General features: G+C 48.6%; 1 protein-coding gene and 1 long non-coding RNA gene across 3 annotated transcripts in view; one reads left to right on the top strand and one right to left on the bottom strand.

The window, feature by feature from the left end:
• The window catches only part of P2rx7 (purinergic receptor P2X 7), a 39949-nt gene extending 32701 nt beyond the window's left edge, over nt 1-7248 (bottom strand). The window contains exon 1 of one of the 2 annotated variants that reach the window (XM_021162383.3): nt 6990-7248. In XM_021162383.3, the coding sequence (XP_021018042.1) occupies nt 6990-7114 (125 nt within the window). In that variant the 5' untranslated portion in view covers nt 7115-7248. Of the gene's footprint in view, nt 1-944; nt 1159-6989 lie in introns of those variants that run through there. The other variant, XM_029477986.2, reaches the window with a different exon arrangement.
• The window catches only part of LOC110294272 (uncharacterized), a 51228-nt gene extending 41677 nt beyond the window's left edge, over nt 1-9551 (top strand). The window contains exon 3 of the long non-coding RNA XR_002377929.3: nt 9287-9551. This is a non-coding gene — a long non-coding RNA (uncharacterized LOC110294272). The remainder of the gene's footprint in view (nt 1-9286) is intronic.
• The last annotated feature ends 9274 nt before the right edge of the window (nt 9552-18825 follow it).

Below are 18825 nucleotides of genomic sequence, written 5' to 3'. Positions count from 1 at the left end.
GTGCTCTGTCTCACCCCGGCCTCAAATCACATAGAAATACTTGGGATTTTCTTTCAAGCTATCCCTTGCAACTTCATCCCAGAGCAACTGGTGCTCTACCTCAATCTGATGTATCATCCCCATTCTAGAATATGCAACACATGATGATCTCCGATTGAATCCGATTGAACTTTTTCGAACTAGTAAAGGCTTTGCAAACGTAATGGACCTTTGTATCATAATGAACACGAAAATTCTATTAACATATTCCAGAGATGAATCAAAGGAGGGACGAGGCAAAGAGAGTCTGCAGCGCCTTGCCCTTTAAAAAGAGTAGTCTAATGATCAATTCAGTCACCAACTCTTTTGTTTGTTTGTTTTTGTTTTTCTTATTTTTATTTTTTTTTTTTGGTTTTTCGAGACAGGGTTTCTCTGTGTAGCCCTGGCTGTCCTGGAACTCACTTTGTAGACCAGGCTGGCCTCGAACTCAGAAATCCGCCTGCCTCTGCCTCCCAAGTGCTGGGATTAAAGGCATGTGCCACCACACCCGGGCCCAGTCACCAACTCTTGATTTCATGGAATGATTCAAGAGAAGCTAGGCCTCTTCTCTGGGCCATGGGTTCAGTCCATGAATGGGAGTGTGTGTGTGTGTGTGTGTGTGATAATTCTCTAATCTGTAATCCCAGTGACTATTAGCTCTAAGAAACAGATGTTCAGTGCTTTCGAGTGCATGCAAAGCCACCAGCCCCCAGAGCAAGCACAGTATCAAGGGGCTGGAATCTAGCTGAACCTGGTAGGATGGGCGAGATTGAGAGGAACTGGAGAACCTGGCAGGCAGAAGAGATCAGACAGAGGAGAAGCTAGGGTCACCCAAAGTAAGGGTAGCCTGGAAGAGAAGGGATGCAGTGGAGGTAGAGAAAGAGGTTGGGCCAGGGAGCCCTGAGATTGGCTCTGTCTGGACTCACCAGATATAGATGCAGATGGCCCCTAGGAAGGTGTTCTTCAGAGTCCCAATCCATATGCTATGGATTTCAAGGACTTTCCCGGATTTATGGCTGCATAAGTGGCTCACGGGCAGCATGGTGAGAAGGTTCTCAGAGCACCCCAGGGGAGGAAGTGACTCGAAGCAAAGTCTGCCTATTTCTTTTAAAGGAACCCCAGAGTTCTGAGCAAAGGTAACTCTAAAGCAAAAGCTCTGAGAGAGACCTCCCTCTTCAAGGAGCTGGGGCCTCCCGTCAGGCTTTGCTTCCTGTACTCACACCCTCACTCATGGGGCCGGGCAGCATCTGTAGGAGCATCTTCTTCCCCAGGTCAAGGGCAGACACATTTATGGCTCAGTTCCTTGGGCCAAACTACAGAAGGCTACATTGTTTCATGCAGTGAACATCAGCAAAGCAACAGTGTTGCACACTGCCTTTCACAAGTCCGTCTCTCCCCCCCTCCCCCCATAGTTTTTCGAGACAAGATTTCTTTGTGTGACAGCACCCTTGGCTGTCCTGGACTGGCTTTGTAGACCAGGCTGGCCTCACAGATATCCTCCTGTCTCTGCCTCCCAAGTGCTAAGATTAAAGGCACGCGCCACCACCCCTGACCACAAGGGTCTTGACAGCTCTGTCTACATTGACATGACTGAGATGATGAAGGGTTCCAGACAGCACCTTGGGTATCAGTCCGGAGATGAGGACAGATGACACAGCTGTGAGAGCCCTCTGAAGGAGAAGAGTGCAGGATGGACCTGTCACCTGTCATGGGTGATTACCAAAGGAAGGGGACCAGGCAAGCTCCCCCCCCCCCCGCCCCATGGTTGCTGGCTGGTCCCCGTGAAGATGACCACGGTGATGGTGGTGATTTTTCATTGATCTGTATCCCTCTTTTCCCCATCTACATTTAAATATAATATTCCCATCTTAAAAATAAACCTTCCCCCCACCCCCCGCCTTCCATTCTTCTCTGCTGCCGCAATGCAGGACCTGACACCTCCTATGATCCCTAGTCTTTTGAAAGAGTGAGTCACCGCATCCATTTCCGCACTTCCATTCACTCCTCCACCCACTCCAGTCTGGCTCCCACCCCCACCCCACCGCTTCTCCAGAGCCTCCTTCAACAACCCGTGCTCTCTCCCTCTCTCCCACCCGGGGCCAGCGGGCAGGCTGCAGATGCCGAGACTGACCCCAGTGACTTCCTTCTTCTTCTTCTTCTTCTTCTTCTTCTTCTTCTTCTTCTTCTTCTTCTTCTTCTTCTTCTTCTTCTTCTTCTTCCCACAGCCTCAAGGAGTCTACATTCTTCCGACCTCCTTGGATATCCCTAACGTCTGTCTCAGAATGCTTTGGGAAGTTCTGCATCTCCCTGCTCCTTGAATGTTAGTGCCACTCAGGGCTCTCCCTCTCTTCAAAGCTTCTTGCTTTCATCTAGTTACCTCTCTTGCTGGTCCATTGACGATATCCATGGCTTCAATGACTATCTATAGGTTGGTGGTATATAATCTGTCTTAAAGCTCTGAAGCAAATAACTACACAACCGATATGCGTAGTTCTGAATCTCATGGACCCGTCTAACTAAAAACCTTAAGTTCTGAACTCAGCCTTTAACACCGATTGCCTTTTCTCCTGAATGTATTAGCCCTGAAAGGTATTCTACCAACTTCTCATTAGCTGCCCAAGTCAGGAATGGGGCACACTCTTGATCCTCTCTCTCCTTACCCTCACCCACCTGCCCCTTGTTCATCCAGTCTATGATAAGTCCTACTGTTTGAGCTTGGCAAGGTGGCAGTATTTGCCAATAATCCTTCCACTTGGGTGGTGGTGGAGGCAAGGGCATAGAGTAGATGTTCAAGGCTAGGTACAGCCATGTATGGCGCTACTAAAAACCTCATCTCAGAAAACCAAGATCAAAGAAAGTCCACTACTTCATCTTCCTCATGTTATTCAACCCCACCTGTCTTCTGTCACTGTCACCTCCTCAGGCCAGGCCACCATCAGTTCACAACCGGGTGATCCAATACAGTTGAGTCTCCCTCCAGGTCTTGGTCCTGTCCCCTCCAGTCTCCAGTCTCCAGGGTGAGCGTGAACTCTGGATGAAGTCTGGATGAACTTGGTCACTGTGAAAGTTCGATTTTGGCTCGGCCGCCGACTGGCTATGTGACTCTGGCCACCGAGGAGATTTGTAAATCTTGTTAAAAAAGACAGTTCATCAGATGATCTATCATGTGGTCAAAGGCTGGATTCACTTAGGCACTGAATAGTCAGGATAAAGATCTCTGTGGACCACTGTCCAGTGGAAACCCACAAAACCAGCAATGTGAGAACCAGACACCAGTACCTCAGCTGCAGCTGCCTCCTGAATAGGCTGGATCCTCCCAAGTCACCCATCCTGTAGCAGGGGCCCAAGGATCGCCAATCCTCACTCATCTCTGGAACCAAGCAGTGGTACCTGATCAGGGAGCACCGTCTAGACCTGTGACTGAGGACTTTGAGGTTTAAGTTCACCTTAGGTAACCTGGGTGAGTCTCATGCTCAGTGCCCCTGTGAAAGAGACTGAGGGTGGCCTGGCAGACAGAAAAGGAGACATGATGGAAACACAGTGGCTAGAAGACAGGAAGAGGTCGCCTTCCTCTTGATGTTTCCCAGGGTCCTCAATATAAAGCTCAATTCTGTCCGCAGCCTGGGCCCTGATGGTTTCTCCAGCCCCCCCCCCCCCCCGCGCCCCTCTCCCCCGGCCTCCCCTCTGAGACACTGTAACACCAGCCTGATGCTGCTAATCCCTGACCCAGTGCTGTGTCAACAGCCAGGGAGGCTGAGCTGGCACAGACTCCAGAAGCCCTGTGGGTATGCAGCAGTCTATTCAGGAGTAGTGCCGTGGAGCCTAGGAGCCAGCTGTCCCAGGGCAGTTTTCATAAAGCTAAAAGAGAAAAGGGTTGTGCTAATTTTTTTTTTTTTTGGAGATTATGTGTTTCAGATTTTGCTTTTAACACTTTGGGGCTATCATGTTATAAAAGGATATCACAAACTGTCTGTCGTAGGCAAAACATTTTAAGCTGGGCAGTGGTGGCACATGCTTTTTTAATCCCGACACTAGGGAGGTAGAACCAGGTGGATCTCTGAGTTCGAGGCCAGCCTGGTTAGAGCAAGTTCCAGAACAGCCCAGGCTACACAGAGAAGAACTCTCTTGAAAACAAAACTAAAACCAAAAAAGAAAAACCAAGAAAACAACAACAACAACACCCCCCCGCAACAACCTCCCCCCGCCCCCAACAACAACAACAACCAACAACGTTTTAACTGCTTGTTCAGCATCCCTACCGGTGCTGAGTAAACTTGTCTCTCTTTGATCTTGCATGGAAAAGACAAAGACACCCTCATCCACAGGTCCCCCCAGCCATCTTTCCCCCAGAGCCATCTCAACTTGGCTCATATCTCTCCAACCCCACCACTCCATTCTAGGCCAAGCTGCAATCTTCTATCAGCTAGGTGACTCCAGCAGACTCTCCGTGGCCCCTTGTACCCTGCTCTCATCCTACCTAGTGCCCCATTCATGCTCTCTGCACGGTAGCCACCGGAGAGTCTTGAGATACACCAATCAGAAGGTTCCACTCCCCAGTGATAGATAATAGGCTCTGCAGAGAATCACAGTCTTCTCTGCCCTGGCTCCTGTTCCTCCCTCGTCTCAAGAGCTTCTGGATCCTGGAAGTCCTTGCTGCCCCTCTTGTTTGCGTCTTCCGTCTTTACAGTTAATATTCTTTCTGTTTTATGTGTCACGTGGCTGGATTCTTTGCCTCCAGGGGTCTCCTCCTAAGTGGGTCTTTTCTAATCCTCCAGCCGCCCAGACTCTATCTTATCATCCAGGGCCAAGGTCATGAGTTGCACATTTCATTCCCCCCCCCCCCACCCCGAGGCCATAGAGACTGTGCCAGGGTTGGTTTGGTGTCTGGTATCTTCTCCACCTACGTCTTGGCTTCACAGAAGAGGCCTGGCCTTACAGGTATGAGGCCACCCTTTGGGGAACAGCCAGCCAATCTGGGAGTACATTTTGAAACCCATAAATAAGCACAAGCAACGCCTTCTCCCCAGCAAAAGACAGCCTGGGGCTTTCAAAGGGCAGCACCGTGCCTGCAGTTGGTGGAGGTCGGCTGGGCCTGGGGAAGCTGCTGTAAAGGAGATGAGCCCTCTCCAATCTTCTTTGGCCACTGAAATATTTCTCAGCTCGGTCTCTTGGGAAGAGGAAAACCTCTTCCCAGTAGCATCGGTGATAAGGCAGGTACCTTTTCTCCCATTGTTGTCCAATGAGTGTATGAACAGACAAACTGAGGCTCGGGCAGGCTAAGTGACTTGGCCAGGAAGATGTATCCAGGATTATAGAATAGGCCACCTCCGAGCTTGGTAAATGGCTCCGTGGGCTAAGTGTTTGCCCTGAAGGCAGAAAGATACAACTTCGACCCACAGCACCCACGTAAAAAATTGAGCATAGCAGCAGGTGCCTGTAAGCCCAGCACCGGGGAGGCGGAGACTGTAGGATTCTGGGTACTTGATGGCCAAGCCAGTCTAGCTGAATTGGTGAGCTTCAGGTAGCTCACCCCTGGCCTCCACATGCACACAGACCCCCCTTACACACCAACAGGTACACACTCAGAGGCTACTCTCACTCTCTGTAAACCACAGCAACGCCACACACGGCGTCAAAAGCACCATCTGTATCACCATCAGGGACACGGGAGCCAAAGCCACAATGAGAGAGCACTTCACACCCACTAGGTTAGTTCCAGTCTGAAAGCCACAGCATCGCCTGTTGGTGAGGATGTGGACAGAGTGGAGACTCGGATGCTCTAAGGTTGTGAAAAGGTGAAGCTGCCACGGAGGACAGTCCAGCAGTGCCTCCCAGGGTGACATGCAGTTGTCACGTGACCTAACAAGTCCCCCTCTTCCACCCCACCCCCAGGTAAACCCAGGAGAGATTAGGACATATGTCCAGGTGACAAAGAGAGAAGCAATCCCACGTAAATCTGGTGAATGAGTAAAAAGTCTCTAGGGGGCTGTCTACTTATATAGTATTGTACTTACATACAGTGGAGTGTTATCCAGTCATAAATAGTCTACAGCATCAATACACTCGTTCTAACACGTACCTGAACACTGAAAACACGCTAAGAGGAAGAGTCAGTCACAAAGGACCGCATGCCATGTGATTTATTTATATGAAATATATGTGTGTGTATACATACACATATATACATACACATATACATACATACATATGTAAACCCACAAGAACAGAAAATGGATTGGTGGGTCCCTGGTCTAAGGGACAACCTTTTAGGCTGATAAACAATGTTCTTGTTTGGTTGGTTTTGTTTTTCACAAAAGGGTTTCTCTGTGTAGTCCTGGCTGTCCTTGAACTTGCTTTGTAGATAGACAGGCTGGACTCTGCCTCCCCAGTGCTGGGACTAAAGGCATGCACCACCATACAGGGCTGAAAATGTTCTTGATTTTGGTGACCGCTGCACCGCTCAACAAATACATGGAAAGCCATGGACATGAACGCTGTAAATCAGTGAAAGTCCGGGGTACACATTTTGTACCTTCATAAGAGGTTTTTAAAGGACCCCCTAGATGCTCTAAAAACGACATTTGCAAACCTGGTTCTATCTCTCCTAAGCAGGAAGATAATTCAGAGCCCACAAGGGAAATCCCCTCGTCTCTGTGGGAGCCCAGGGTGTTGGCCTGTGTCTTCCAGGTTCCCCGGGCATGCCCTGCCCTGCTCGCTCATCTTGGCAGGCCTTGGCTGCAGTTGAAAAGGCCAAAGGGAGGCACACAGCCTGCCACCCTCTCTCTCTGTGGCTTCCCTCCAGCTACAGCCAAGCACAGCTTCCTCTTACTGTTTCCTCCCAGCGGGCTATGAGAGTGTGTCTCAGATTTAAGGACCCACATAGAATCCAGCCAGTGCACCAGCAGCTGCCTCGTGGGGCTGCCGACGCTGTCCAGTGCTGCAGAGATCGGCCCATCCCACGCCCCGCTTACCTAATGTAGGAAAAGACGATCATGTGCAAGATCCACTTGACGGTGCCGTAATTCGTGCTCTGGATCCGGGTGACTTTGTTTGTCTCATACTGCAAGACATCGTTCCAGCTGCAGCAAGCCGGCATGGCGACAGGCTCGCTCCGTTCAGGCTGGACTTGGGCTAGACCTACTTCCCAGGCTAGACCACAGCAAACCCCCACCTAGGAGCAGCCAAAGGAAACACACGGATTTCTCAGCAGGAACGGTTAACTTCCAGTTCCTCCAGCGACTGCAGCGGGGGCGGGTCCTGGCAACTGCCCTGAATGTGAGTGGAATAAACAAGAACCAAGTGCTACAGGCCTGGTTGGCAGATGACCCCGCCCCGCTAGCCTCCCCCAGACGCCCGCACAAAGATGGTGTTCAGAAGATGGGCATTTTTAAAATTCCCCCTCCCCACCCCCTTTCCTTTTACTCTTTCGGAACTCATTTCATTGGAGAGAAAAGGGCAGTCCTTCAAATGTTGTAAGACCCAGTGTGACTCAGACAAGGGCCTAGATGCGACCACTGCCTCAAGCCCCCCCCACCCCCACTCAGACGCATCCATTTCTTTTGTTGCCTGTTTGAGACCTGTTCTCAAGCAGCCAGGCTGACCTTAGTTTTGTTACTTACTCGAGGCTAGCTATGAACTTCTGATCCTCCTGCCTCCACCTCCCGAGTGCTGGGATTATAGGTGAGCCCCACCGCACCCCACAGAGATTATCCCTTTGTTTTCCGGACAACCCTTTGTTCAGTCCACATGTACAGGTGCACCCAATGGCTGAATGGCATCTTTGTCCTCCGCTGCTCCACGCGATACTCTGGTCTGCCAAAGATGGCTGCCAGATCAGATTCATTGTGGGATGGGACGATTATAGCCACACTTGTCTCACTCTCTCCTCTGTCTACACTTCATCCTGCTCGGGGGGCCCGGGAGGTCATCTCATGACCTGGTCCAGTCAGTCCTAGACCACCAAGAACAAAGCTGCATCCAGTAGCCCTCCTGACTATGGAGACACCTCATGAGAGAGGACCAATGCTATCTCCAAATAGTAGAGGAGGTAGCCTCATTGTAGAATTCTGAGGAAGGTGGAGTTGAGAGGAAATCTTGTTTGGTTGATTTTTTTTTTTTTTTTTGCTGTGCAGTTTTGTTGTCTTATTGTCTATTTGTTTTGTTTTGAGACAGGGTCTCGTGTAACTCAGGCTTCTCTGTAACTTACTGTGAGGCTGAGACTGACCCTCAAGCCTTCATCTTTCCCACACCTCCAGCTAACAAATTCTGGGACTATAGTTGTGAGGGACCACACCTGGGCTGAAACCCTGCTCGAACAGGCTGAAGGAAAGCAGGATGTATAAAATGGGCCTTTCCCAGACGGGTTACACAGTGGATCGTGGTCCTGGGTGATAAAGACACGATCGTCCTCAAATGAGTCACCTGCAGACCCTGGTGTCTGAGGCTCTGTCCTAACATAGCTATGGCTGCTGCTTCTCTGGATCGAGACTTGGAATCTTCCAGGCACAAGTGGAATGTCAGAGCACAAGGCTCTTCTCCCCGAGAAAGGAAGCAACAGTCACTCAGGTGTTGTCCCTCCCTAGCTGGAAAGAACCATCTCTCCGAGGCAAGCATCCCAACCTACTGCAGTCTTGCCTGCTGCATTATGGGCCAGGCAGACTTACATGTTTCCAGCCTAACTTAATTTGTACTTTCTCCTCCATTTACATCAAGGCCCCTGCCCCTGTTGGCTCAAGTTCAAGGGACTAGAAGGCAGCGATGCTGGATGAGTCTCCCAACCCTCTCTGTTTACTTGGGAGGCCCCGGAGGGGTAAGGGCTTCCCTCTGTTGCCCTCTCCAGCCAGCACACTCTTACCGCTTTCTCTTAACTCTGCCCCGACCTTTGTCACTACTCTTTCAAAACTCCGAGGAGTACAGTAACCTTCAATAAATGGGACCAGTGAGATGATGAAGGTGCTTGCCACCAAGCCTGATGGCCTGAGTTTGATCCCCAGGACCCAAATACTCGGAGAGAACTAACTCCATTAAATTGTGCACACAGATGCACAGATGTTCACACAAGCTACACACATATACACATAAACACACACACCTCAAAGATGAATGTAACAAATAGTAGGCCAAAGGGCTTCCATTAGAGCAGTAAAATCTAGTGGGTAGAACTAGAGGGCTAGCTGCCTGATTTCCAAACCTGGCTTCATATTGTAACAACTCTATGGCTTCCGACGGTTCAGTTCCTGCCCTGCATTCATTTCTTCATCCCCCCTAGGAGCCCAAGGAACTAGCGGATACAGCAACGGATGGGCGTACAAGTCCAAAAAATATCCATCCACTAAAGAGCGCATCAACAAAACCGTGGCACATCCGTATGAGAGAACAGTAGTATCCAGTCATAAAAAGGAGTGAGGAACAGCAGGCGCTTGCTGTAATGTGGACGAGCCTTTGGAGACGTGAAAGGAACCAGACACAGAAGGACATCTCATGATCCGATTTCTAGAAATGCCCACAACAGGCAAATCAGTAAAACGCTTCCCTTGCCCCCTCTGCTGAGCCTTTCCCATGGATCTTCTATGGTATATCCCTTGGGGCTTTTTCTTTTGCCACTATAGCAGTCCGTGAAGGCTGTTGTCTTAGTCTGTGTTCCATTGCTGTGGAGAGACGCCATGGCCACAGCAACTCTTATAAAGGAAAGCCGTTATTTAGTTGGAGATGGCTTATGGGTTTAGAAGCTTAGTCCATTATCATCATGACATGCAAGCAGGCATGGTACAGGAGAAGTTCTACATTTGGATCAGTGGGCAGCAGGAAGAGAGAGAGGACGGGGGAGGGAGAGAGGGAGACAGACAGACTGACTGACTGACTAGGCCTGCCTTGAGCATTTGAGACCTCAAAGCCCAACCCCCACTCCCTAATAGTGCCATGCCCTGGTGACCAAGCATTCAAGTCTATGAGCCTGTGGGGGCCGTTCCTATTCAAACTATCAGAGAGCTGTTATTAATAAGATTACCCATACTCCTCAGTGGCCAGTTTTCCTGGACATATATGTATTCCTTATGTTGCTTGGCCTCTTGGACTCAATCAACATAGCACAGCCACTTACTCTCTATTTCTTGGACTAACTCCTCCCCTGACATCTGTGAGCTCCTGGTCTCAGGTTGTCCTAATTTCTCATTGGCCTCTGGGACTCTTATCCTTCAGTGACTCTCTTCTTCTCACACATCAGCTCCAGCGACCCTTCCTCAGAGCTTCTGTGTTCCTGTCAGTCAGCACAGGACAGACTATGCAGCCGTAACACAGCATCCTAGTGGCTTAAAGTAGCGGCTTTATTTCTCATCAGTGCTACATGTCCATTGCTAACAGAGCAGCCTCATCTTGAACTCTTGAATGAGAACTCTGGATTCTCACAGCAGCTAATTAAATGCTGACCTAGAAACAAAGCACTCTCTCCTGTGTGTCACTGATTGGCCAAAAGTAATGTCTTGGTCCCACCTATCCAATAGCGAGCCAGGGAATTCAGTCCTACCGTGTATCCTTGGTGTACCCAGAAACAGAAGCAGCAGAACTGTTTGGTGAATAGTGTTAATGACTATGGTTGTGTGCACATGTGAGCACACACACACACACACACACACACACACACACACACTTCCTCCAGGTATGTTGCGTTAAGAAGTACACAAAACTTACCCTGGAGAGATGATTCCACAGTTACAAGTTCTTGCTGTTTTTCCCAGAGAACACAAGTCCACTTCCCCAAAACTGACTTGGGTGGCTCACAACTGCCTGTAACTCCAGCTCTAAGGCATCCGACACCCTCTTCTGGCCTCTGTAGGCACTTGCAACCCCATGTGTGGTTGCGTACATACAAGCATACACACATACACACCTGAAAGTAAATCTTTAATTAAAAAATATCTTCAAAATCTGGGGCTTGGATGTGGCTCCCTGATAAAGCACATAAATAGCATGTGTAAGGCCTAGAGTTCTATCTCAGCAGCGCTTTAATTGATTAATTAGTTAATTAATTAATCATTTCATCACTAGATGCTAAAAGCCAAAAGGATAGGAGGCGGGACACATGTATATGTTATTATATATTTAATAAGGCGTGGACTGTGGCTGGAAACAGGGCCTGCTATGTAATTTTTGAAGCCCCCCTGATTTTTTTAAAAAATAAAATAAAGTCAAGAGTTTCAAGATGGCGACAAAGCCACATTGGGTCCCTTTAAGCATGGGTAGGACTTGCTGTGAACACACAGCTCCCACACCCACAAAGCGGATGCATCTGGAAGAACAGAAAGCTGGTCTCTAGGAAGGGAAGTCACTGGTGGAATTCATGACTAACAAGAGACTTGTCCCCTTTCTTGTAGCTAGTTGCCCCCCACCCCCCCACACCATCCCTAGCATTTACTTCTCATTCTTGTTGACAAAGCACCAAATATAAAATCTCCGACTCCAGATTAACTTCCCTTCTGAGCCCTGAACCCCTGTAGTACCTAGATAGCCCACAGACAAATCACATCCTCAAAACCCTGCACGGGCTTGTAGCTCCACCTAGGCACTTGCCTGTCATAGCTGAGGCCCCTGGTTCTAGCACGTGTGCCATCCAAACCCTCCAAACAATCAAAGCCACACTCCCAGCAGAACAAGCATCCTAGTAAGGAGTCATGAAAGCAGGAGAGAGGAGGCAGCCAGAGATTTGCCATGTCCGGTGTAGGTGTGGCTCTGAGGGAAACAGACACAACAGTTGATTTGTTGTTGTTGTTTTGTTTTGTTTTGTTTTGTTTTGTTTTGTTTTGTTTTGTTTTGTTTTGTTTTGAGACAGGGTTTCTCTGTGTAGCCCAGGCTGTCCTGGAACTCTCTCTGTAGACCAGCCTGGCCTCGAACTCACAGATCCACCTGTCTCTGCCTCCTGAGTGCATAGGCGTTGGTCTAAATGGGGGGATATGCAGTCAAGGGAACACTGGGCAGGGGGCTGCTGAGACAGAAGCAATGGAGCCTTTCAAAGAATAAGCTGGCTTGAAAAGTATGTCATCATTGGTGATCTATTTCTTTGTGAAGTAGAAAGCCAGGTTGTGATGTGAACAGAGGTTGTAGGATTTGAAGGATGACTTTTTTGGAAAAGGGTGTGTGTGTGTGTCTGTCTGTCTGTCTGTGCATGTGGTGTGTGTATGTGTGTGTGTCTCTGTGTGTGTAGTATGTGTGCTTGTGTGTGTCTGTATGTGTGTAGTATGTGTGTCTGTATGTGTGGTATGTGTGTGTGTCTGTATGCATGTGGTGTGTGCGTGTCTATGTATGTGTGTATGTTTTGCATGTTGTGTATGTGTGGTATGGGTATGTGATGTGTGTATGTATGTGTGTGTGTGTAATTGTCTGGTTACAAATTACTGAAGGCCCAGTATTTTTAGGAGAACCTGGAGGTTTTCTCTGAGTAACAGATAAAGTTGTCTGCAAAGATAACAGGAAACGGTATCTCTCTGTAGCTATGGGAGTGTCTGAAATGTGGCCTGATCTCCTAAGGACCTATGCATAGCATATGAAGCTAAAATCTTTCCCTGTGCTGAGGCTGCTCTTTCAATTCCACCTGAGCTCTGTGGTTCTGTCTCTCTGGACACCCACTGGGTGTCTCTAGAACACACAACTTCTCTGCTTCTCAGAAAGCATCATTCCACTGGGCTCTAAGTCCAGATCCACCGACTCCGGCATCCTAGGAAAGCAAACCTGGTTGATTTGGTCATTTCTCCCTGACCAAATCCATTATGACTACGGATGGGGCCACAGGACAGATGTCATCTGGAGCTACCTTCCAAAAGGGGGGATAAGAACGATGGCATGAGGGTGCGCCTCTCAGAATAAACCCGAAGCCAGGGGGCCCCAGGTCCTCTCTTGGGTAGGAATGCTTTCTGGTTCTTCCAGGCCATTTCCCAGGGCACTAAACCTTACTGGTAAATGCTTATCAGCAGGGACTTGCCCTCAACTGCCTCCACTTTCCCTATCCCCCAGCCCTGACCAGCCCCCAAGACTTCCCCATTATCTTCCTGTTGTCACTCCCCGAGGAAACTACTGATTCTAAAACCCTTGCTGGCGTGTGCGTAGAGGGAGACCCCTGGCATTATGTGACTTGCTGCTGAGTTTGAGTTTGGAAGCCTCAGGGGAAGCAGCCAGCAGGCCCAGCAGAGGGAATCTAAAGTGTCCTGATGACACCAGACCATGAGAAGAGGCAAGTGGGAAATTGGGGGGGGGGCGACAGGAGGCACCTTGCCCTCAGAAGCCATAGGAAGAAAGCTACTCCAATAAGCCAGCGGGTCACAGACTTAAGGGCTGGTACAGAGCTTTGTCATTAAGCTGCACTTAGTCAAGTGTGGGCAGATAAACCATGGGACCGGACAGAGTCAAGGATTAAGCGCGGTGAGAGTGGGAGCTAGGCGTAGGAACAAAGCCTACAGCATCTGGGGAGAAAGGATTCATTTACGTCACACACTTTGGAAAGGACAGGCTAGCCAAGTGGTGTGGAGGTGGCTGGAGACGGGGGACTGTGGTACTTGAATTCACCAGGTCTAAGATGTTTAGTTCTAGGAGACAGAATGGAAACACCAGCAGAGAACTGGTTCAGCTACACAGGATGGGCTTCTTTGTGTTTCGACTGCTTGCATTTGGGATTAAGGAGAAAATAAAGGTAACAGGTTGTTGCCCTTTGCAATAGCTCAGCGATGACGTCATGAAATGACGTCACCACTGGAGGTTTTACCTCCCCCACTCCCTCTTCAGCAGCTGGTGTTGGACTCTTCCTCCTTCCAACTCCGTTCATCCCTGTCAACACTGACGTGGCTGCATTGATGACTGCCCCTCAGGTGTGTCATGTGTCAGCACAGTTCATTGTGGCCGACCGTCGAGAGCAATGCCAAGTGGTACTTTCCCTACTTTGTGGCTCCGTGGCGGATCCTGGCTGCAATCCTCTCAGCCTTCACTCCTCCGCCTCTAATCCAGAGTTCTTAGGTCCTGCTGCTCAGCGGTGGCACAAGACTAAGGGGAAACTCCGGATTTAAAAACGCTTTCAAATAACTAGATAAACAAACAAACAAATAAATAAGGCTTTTTGCTGAGTTTTAAGCCTCTCCCACATGTGGCTATTTAAAAAAAATAATTTAAATAAAATAATATAAAATAAAACCCTGAAGTGTTCAGTCACACCGGCTGCACATGCCTAGCGGTTCTCCTTTTAGGCATTGACGGTATAGAAAGTTCTATGGGACAGACCAACTACCCGTGCTAGCTGGGAAGGAAAAAGAGGAGAGTTTAGTGCCAGGTCAGTGATGAAGGGGAAGACAGTCCCAAGTCAGGTGGCCTCTGTTTTCTGCATGAAGGAAGAGGAAGAGGAGCCTGATGGGAGGGAAGACACGGGGCGAGGCCGTGGGATAAGAGTAAGGAAGAGTCAAAGCTGTTGCTATGGTGAACCGGGGAAGAGAGCCAACAGGGACCACAGGAATTCCAGGGTGCTGTGGAAAACTGGAGATCGTGGATTTGTTATTGCAATTGTCTGCATGGCTGCCCAGGGGACAGGATTGAGCCTTTCCCCGAGGACAACCTAACGGCCCACCAGTGCTTCCCAAAAAGTTGAGCGGCTCTTAGGATTTGTAGCTGTTGGTGCCATCGGGGTATGTTATGGGCATCAACTGCAAGCAGAACCCCAGACACGGGAACAAGAGGAGGACTCTATGTCCCTGCTGCCTCTTGCCCCTAAGCCACATTTCTCTGACTCTCACACCCTTGCTGGCCCCATGATGCAGGGAAGTGAGCTCTAAGTCAACTCAGGCATGGAGAACAGCTTCAATCACTCTCCTTTACCCTCCTCAAATTACCAGTCCCCAGATGTAATTGACACCCCTCATGGCCCACTCAGAGCCCACTCTTCCTTTCTTGGATAACAGAATCCTCGTTTGTTGTTTGTTTCTGACAAGGTTTCCCTGGGTAACAGTCCTGGGCATGCTGGAACTCACTCTGTAGAACAGGCTGGCCTTGAACTCCCAGAGATCTGCCTGCCTCTACCTCCTGAGTGCCGGGATTAAAGGCGTGTCTGGATATTATTTAGTTATTTTTTAAGACAGTGTCTTGCTACTCAGCCCAAACAAGCCTCCAACTCCCGATCCAATTCCTGATTCACCTGCCGGAGCCTCCTCAACGCTGAGAGTTCAGTCACGCGCCACCAAAGCTGCCCTTTCAGATCCCCCAATTTTATTTGAAACCCTTGGGAAAGATACCTCTATCCTCCACCTGTATCAAGCTGGTCCCGTTTAACCTGGATGTGATCGGGTATGAAAGCTCGTGGGGCCACGTAAAAAAAAAAAAAAAGCATGAAGGGAATTTTACCATGAGGAGGGGCCTCCTGAAGAAAGATTTCATTCAGAAAAGACCAGGAGAAGAGGCGGGACTTCTATATTCTCTGAGTGGCAGAGCAAATAGGAAGGGCTTGACGGGAGTTAAGTCACGTGACCTGACTTTTTTTTTTTTTTTTAAAACTTATAGCCAGTGTGCTCTGCAGTATGGTTGTGGCTAACTGCTACTACAGTCTGTGTCACAGGTCCCTTTCTGTCATCTTCCTCCTAGCAACTCTAGAAGTTCTTTGGCACTGAAGCTTTTGATAATTGATAAGATGAGGTTCCATTTCTTTTTATCCTTTTTCTTCCTGCCCTGCTTGCAAGGGCCCTGACAGCTTCTTTGTTAGTGTAGCTAGCGTAAAAGAAATCTCACTCTAGTGATGAATGGGTTCCCAACCTCTAACTCCCATAAATCAAAAGAATTTTGTAGTTGTTGGAGACAGGGTTTCTCATTTGCAGCCCTGGCTGTCCTCCAGCCCTGTGTAGACCAAGCTAGCCCTGAATTCAGAGATCCACAAGCCTCTACTGTCCAAGCACTGGGATCAAAGGTGTGTACCACCATACCTGGTTTTTCATTTTATTTTTGAGACAGGATCTGAAGTAGCTCAGCCTACTCTCAAACTCCCTATGAAGATAACTTCTGACCATCTTAGGTCCTACCTCCCAAGTAGTAGAATTCCAGGCACGTGCCAGCACATGAAGCTTGAATTTATTTTTATTGATGTGTGTGTGTATGTGTCTTTGTGTGTACATGTGTGCTACCGCATGTGTGTGGAAATCAGAGGAGTGGGAGTTGGTCCTTTCTTTCCACCTTGTTGGTCTAGGTGACAAATGCAAGCCTTCAGGCTTGGTAGCAAACTCCTTTACCCATCGAGTCCTCTTGCCAGCCCTTGAATTACTTTTAAGTATACAGTGGAGGGTTGGAGAGGTGGCTCAGCAGTTAAGAGCACTGTCTGCTCTCCCAGAGGTCCTGAGTTCAATTCCCAATGACCACGTGGTGGCTCACGACCATCTGTAATGGGATCCAATATACTCTTCTGGTGCGTCTGAAGACAGCTACAGTGTAGTCATAAAATAAAAAATAAATCATAAAAAATATAAAATAAACCAAGCAGTGGTGACACATGCCTTTAATCCCAACACTTGGGAGGCAGAGGCAGGCAGATTTCTGAGTTCAAGACCAGCCTGGTCTACAGAGTAAGTTCTAGGACAGCCAGGGCTATACAGAGAAACCGTGTCTAGAAAAACCAAAAACCAAAACAAAACATAAAAATAAAATAAAAATATCTAATATATATACTCCACTAATATATATACATATATATGTGTGTGTGTATGTGTATATATATATGTGTGTATGTGTGTATATATATGTGTGTGTGTGTGTGTGTACTTGTGATGGTTTGTATATTCTTGGACCAGGGAATGGCACCATTTGGAGGTGTGGCCTTGTTGGAATACAGGTGTGACCTGGTTGGAGTAGGTGTGTCATTGTGGATGTGGGCTTAAGACCCTCACCCTAGTTGCCTGGAAGTCAGTCTTCCACTAGCAGCTTTTGGATGAAGACGTAGAACTCTCAGCTCTACCTGCGCCATGCCTGCCTGGATGCTGCCATGCTCCCACCTTGATGGTAATGGACTGAACCTCTGAACCTGTAATCCAGCCCCAATTAAATGTTTTTTTATAAGACTTGCCTTGGTCATGGTGTCTGTTCACAGCAGTAAAACCCTAACTAAGACAATACTCCACTGTGTATACATACATACATACATACAGTGAAGTAACATTAAGTATGCACACGTTGTTATGCAACCATCAACAACATCTGTCTTCACCCATTTACTATTGCAATAGCAATGCCTGGAACCAGGCAATTTGTAAAGAATAGAAGTCCAGGAGCATGGCCCTGACATCTGTTTGGGGTTTTATGAAGGCTTCCTGCTGCATCAAAACATGGGAAAATGCATCACACAGTGGAAAAGCACACTTGTGTCTCAGATGTCTCCCTGACTCCTTTGTTATCAGGATCTTCCTGCATAGCCCAAGGTGATCTTGACCCTGTCCCCACTCTGTCTCAGCCTGGTAAATGCTGAGATTACAGATATGAACCACCATGCCTAACTGTTCTGTTGAGACAAAGCCTCGGTCTGTAGTCTATCGTGGCCTCAGGTGTAACCCAGGCTGGCTTTGAACTTGCAACAGTACTGTCTCAGTCTCCTGAATACTGAGATGATAGTGTGAGCTGGCACACCCAGCTCCTGCCTTTAATTCTTTTAGGTATAAACAGCCCCTAGAGGAACTACTGGATCATGTGGTAATTCTATATTTAAGCTTTGTGGAATGGTAGTCGGTTTTTGCTTAATCTACAAAATATATATCCATTATCCATATGTACCTGATAGCAGCTCCTTTTTAACCCTAAAACTTCTCTCTCTCTCTCTCTCTCTCTCTCTCTCTCTCTCTCTCTCTCTCTGAAACACTTCTGTATTAGTGAGGAATCGCCAGCTTCATCTCTTTCCCGGATATCCCCAACAGAGACTTGCTCCCAAGCAATCCTGACCTAAGTGCTGCTTCTCTCCTCTTTTCTGTGAAGTGCCATCCCCCACCTTAGCATAATAAATCCTCATAGTGTGACACAGGATTACTGCCAGTTACATACACTCAAGTCACTTAACAATGCAAACTCATTCTGCGTAGACAGACAGCACCTTCATGCCAGTGACCTTGACTCTCATGGGCCTGTGTTGTGGGTATCCATCAGAGAGGTCTCAAGAGACCCAGACCAAAGGGAGAAGCCAATGGAATAGGCTGGAGCTAGGGTTAAGTTATCAGGCCATGGTACTGCAGGAAAAGGCAGGATCAGTGAACAGGAAGAGAGATGAGAGCCAAGGAACAGGTCAGGGGGCTAAGCTCAAAATGTGTGTGTGTGAGGGGGGGAGGGCTCAAGAATAAGAAGTGGAAAGAAACCCTTGATCCTGACTCCTGCTGAAGAGGAGAGGGCGTGGCCGCCGAGCCCAGGGCTTTGTGCTTTCCCACCCAACTCATTGCGCCTGTGGTGGTTTGTATACTCTTGGTCCAGGGAGTGACACTATTAGGAGGTGTGGCCTTGTTGGAGTAGGTGTGTTACTGTGGGTGTGGGCTTTGAGACCCTCATCCTAGCTGCCTGGAAGCCAGCCTTCTCCTAACTGCCTTCAGAACAAGAGGTGGAACTCTCAGCTCCTCCTGCACCATGCCTGCCTAGATGCTGCCATGCTCCTGCCTTGATGATAATGAACTGAACCTCTGAACCTGTAAGCCAGCCCCAGTTAAATGTAGTCCTTCTAAGACTTGTCTTGGTCATGGTGTCTCTTCACAGCAGTAAGACCCTAACTAAGACAGCTCCCATTAAAGCCTTTCTTCTCACTGCCCATCTTATGGACTCAAGACGTTCCCC

This window comes from Mus caroli, unplaced genomic scaffold, assembly GCF_978045245.1.
Source record: "Mus caroli unplaced genomic scaffold, Mus_caroli_1 scaffold_4, whole genome shotgun sequence".
In the NCBI taxonomy this organism is placed as follows: Eukaryota; Metazoa; Chordata; class Mammalia; order Rodentia; family Muridae; genus Mus; species Mus caroli.
The sequence above is the reverse complement of the archived record's forward strand: the minus strand, read 5'-3'. Positions and strand labels throughout refer to the sequence as shown.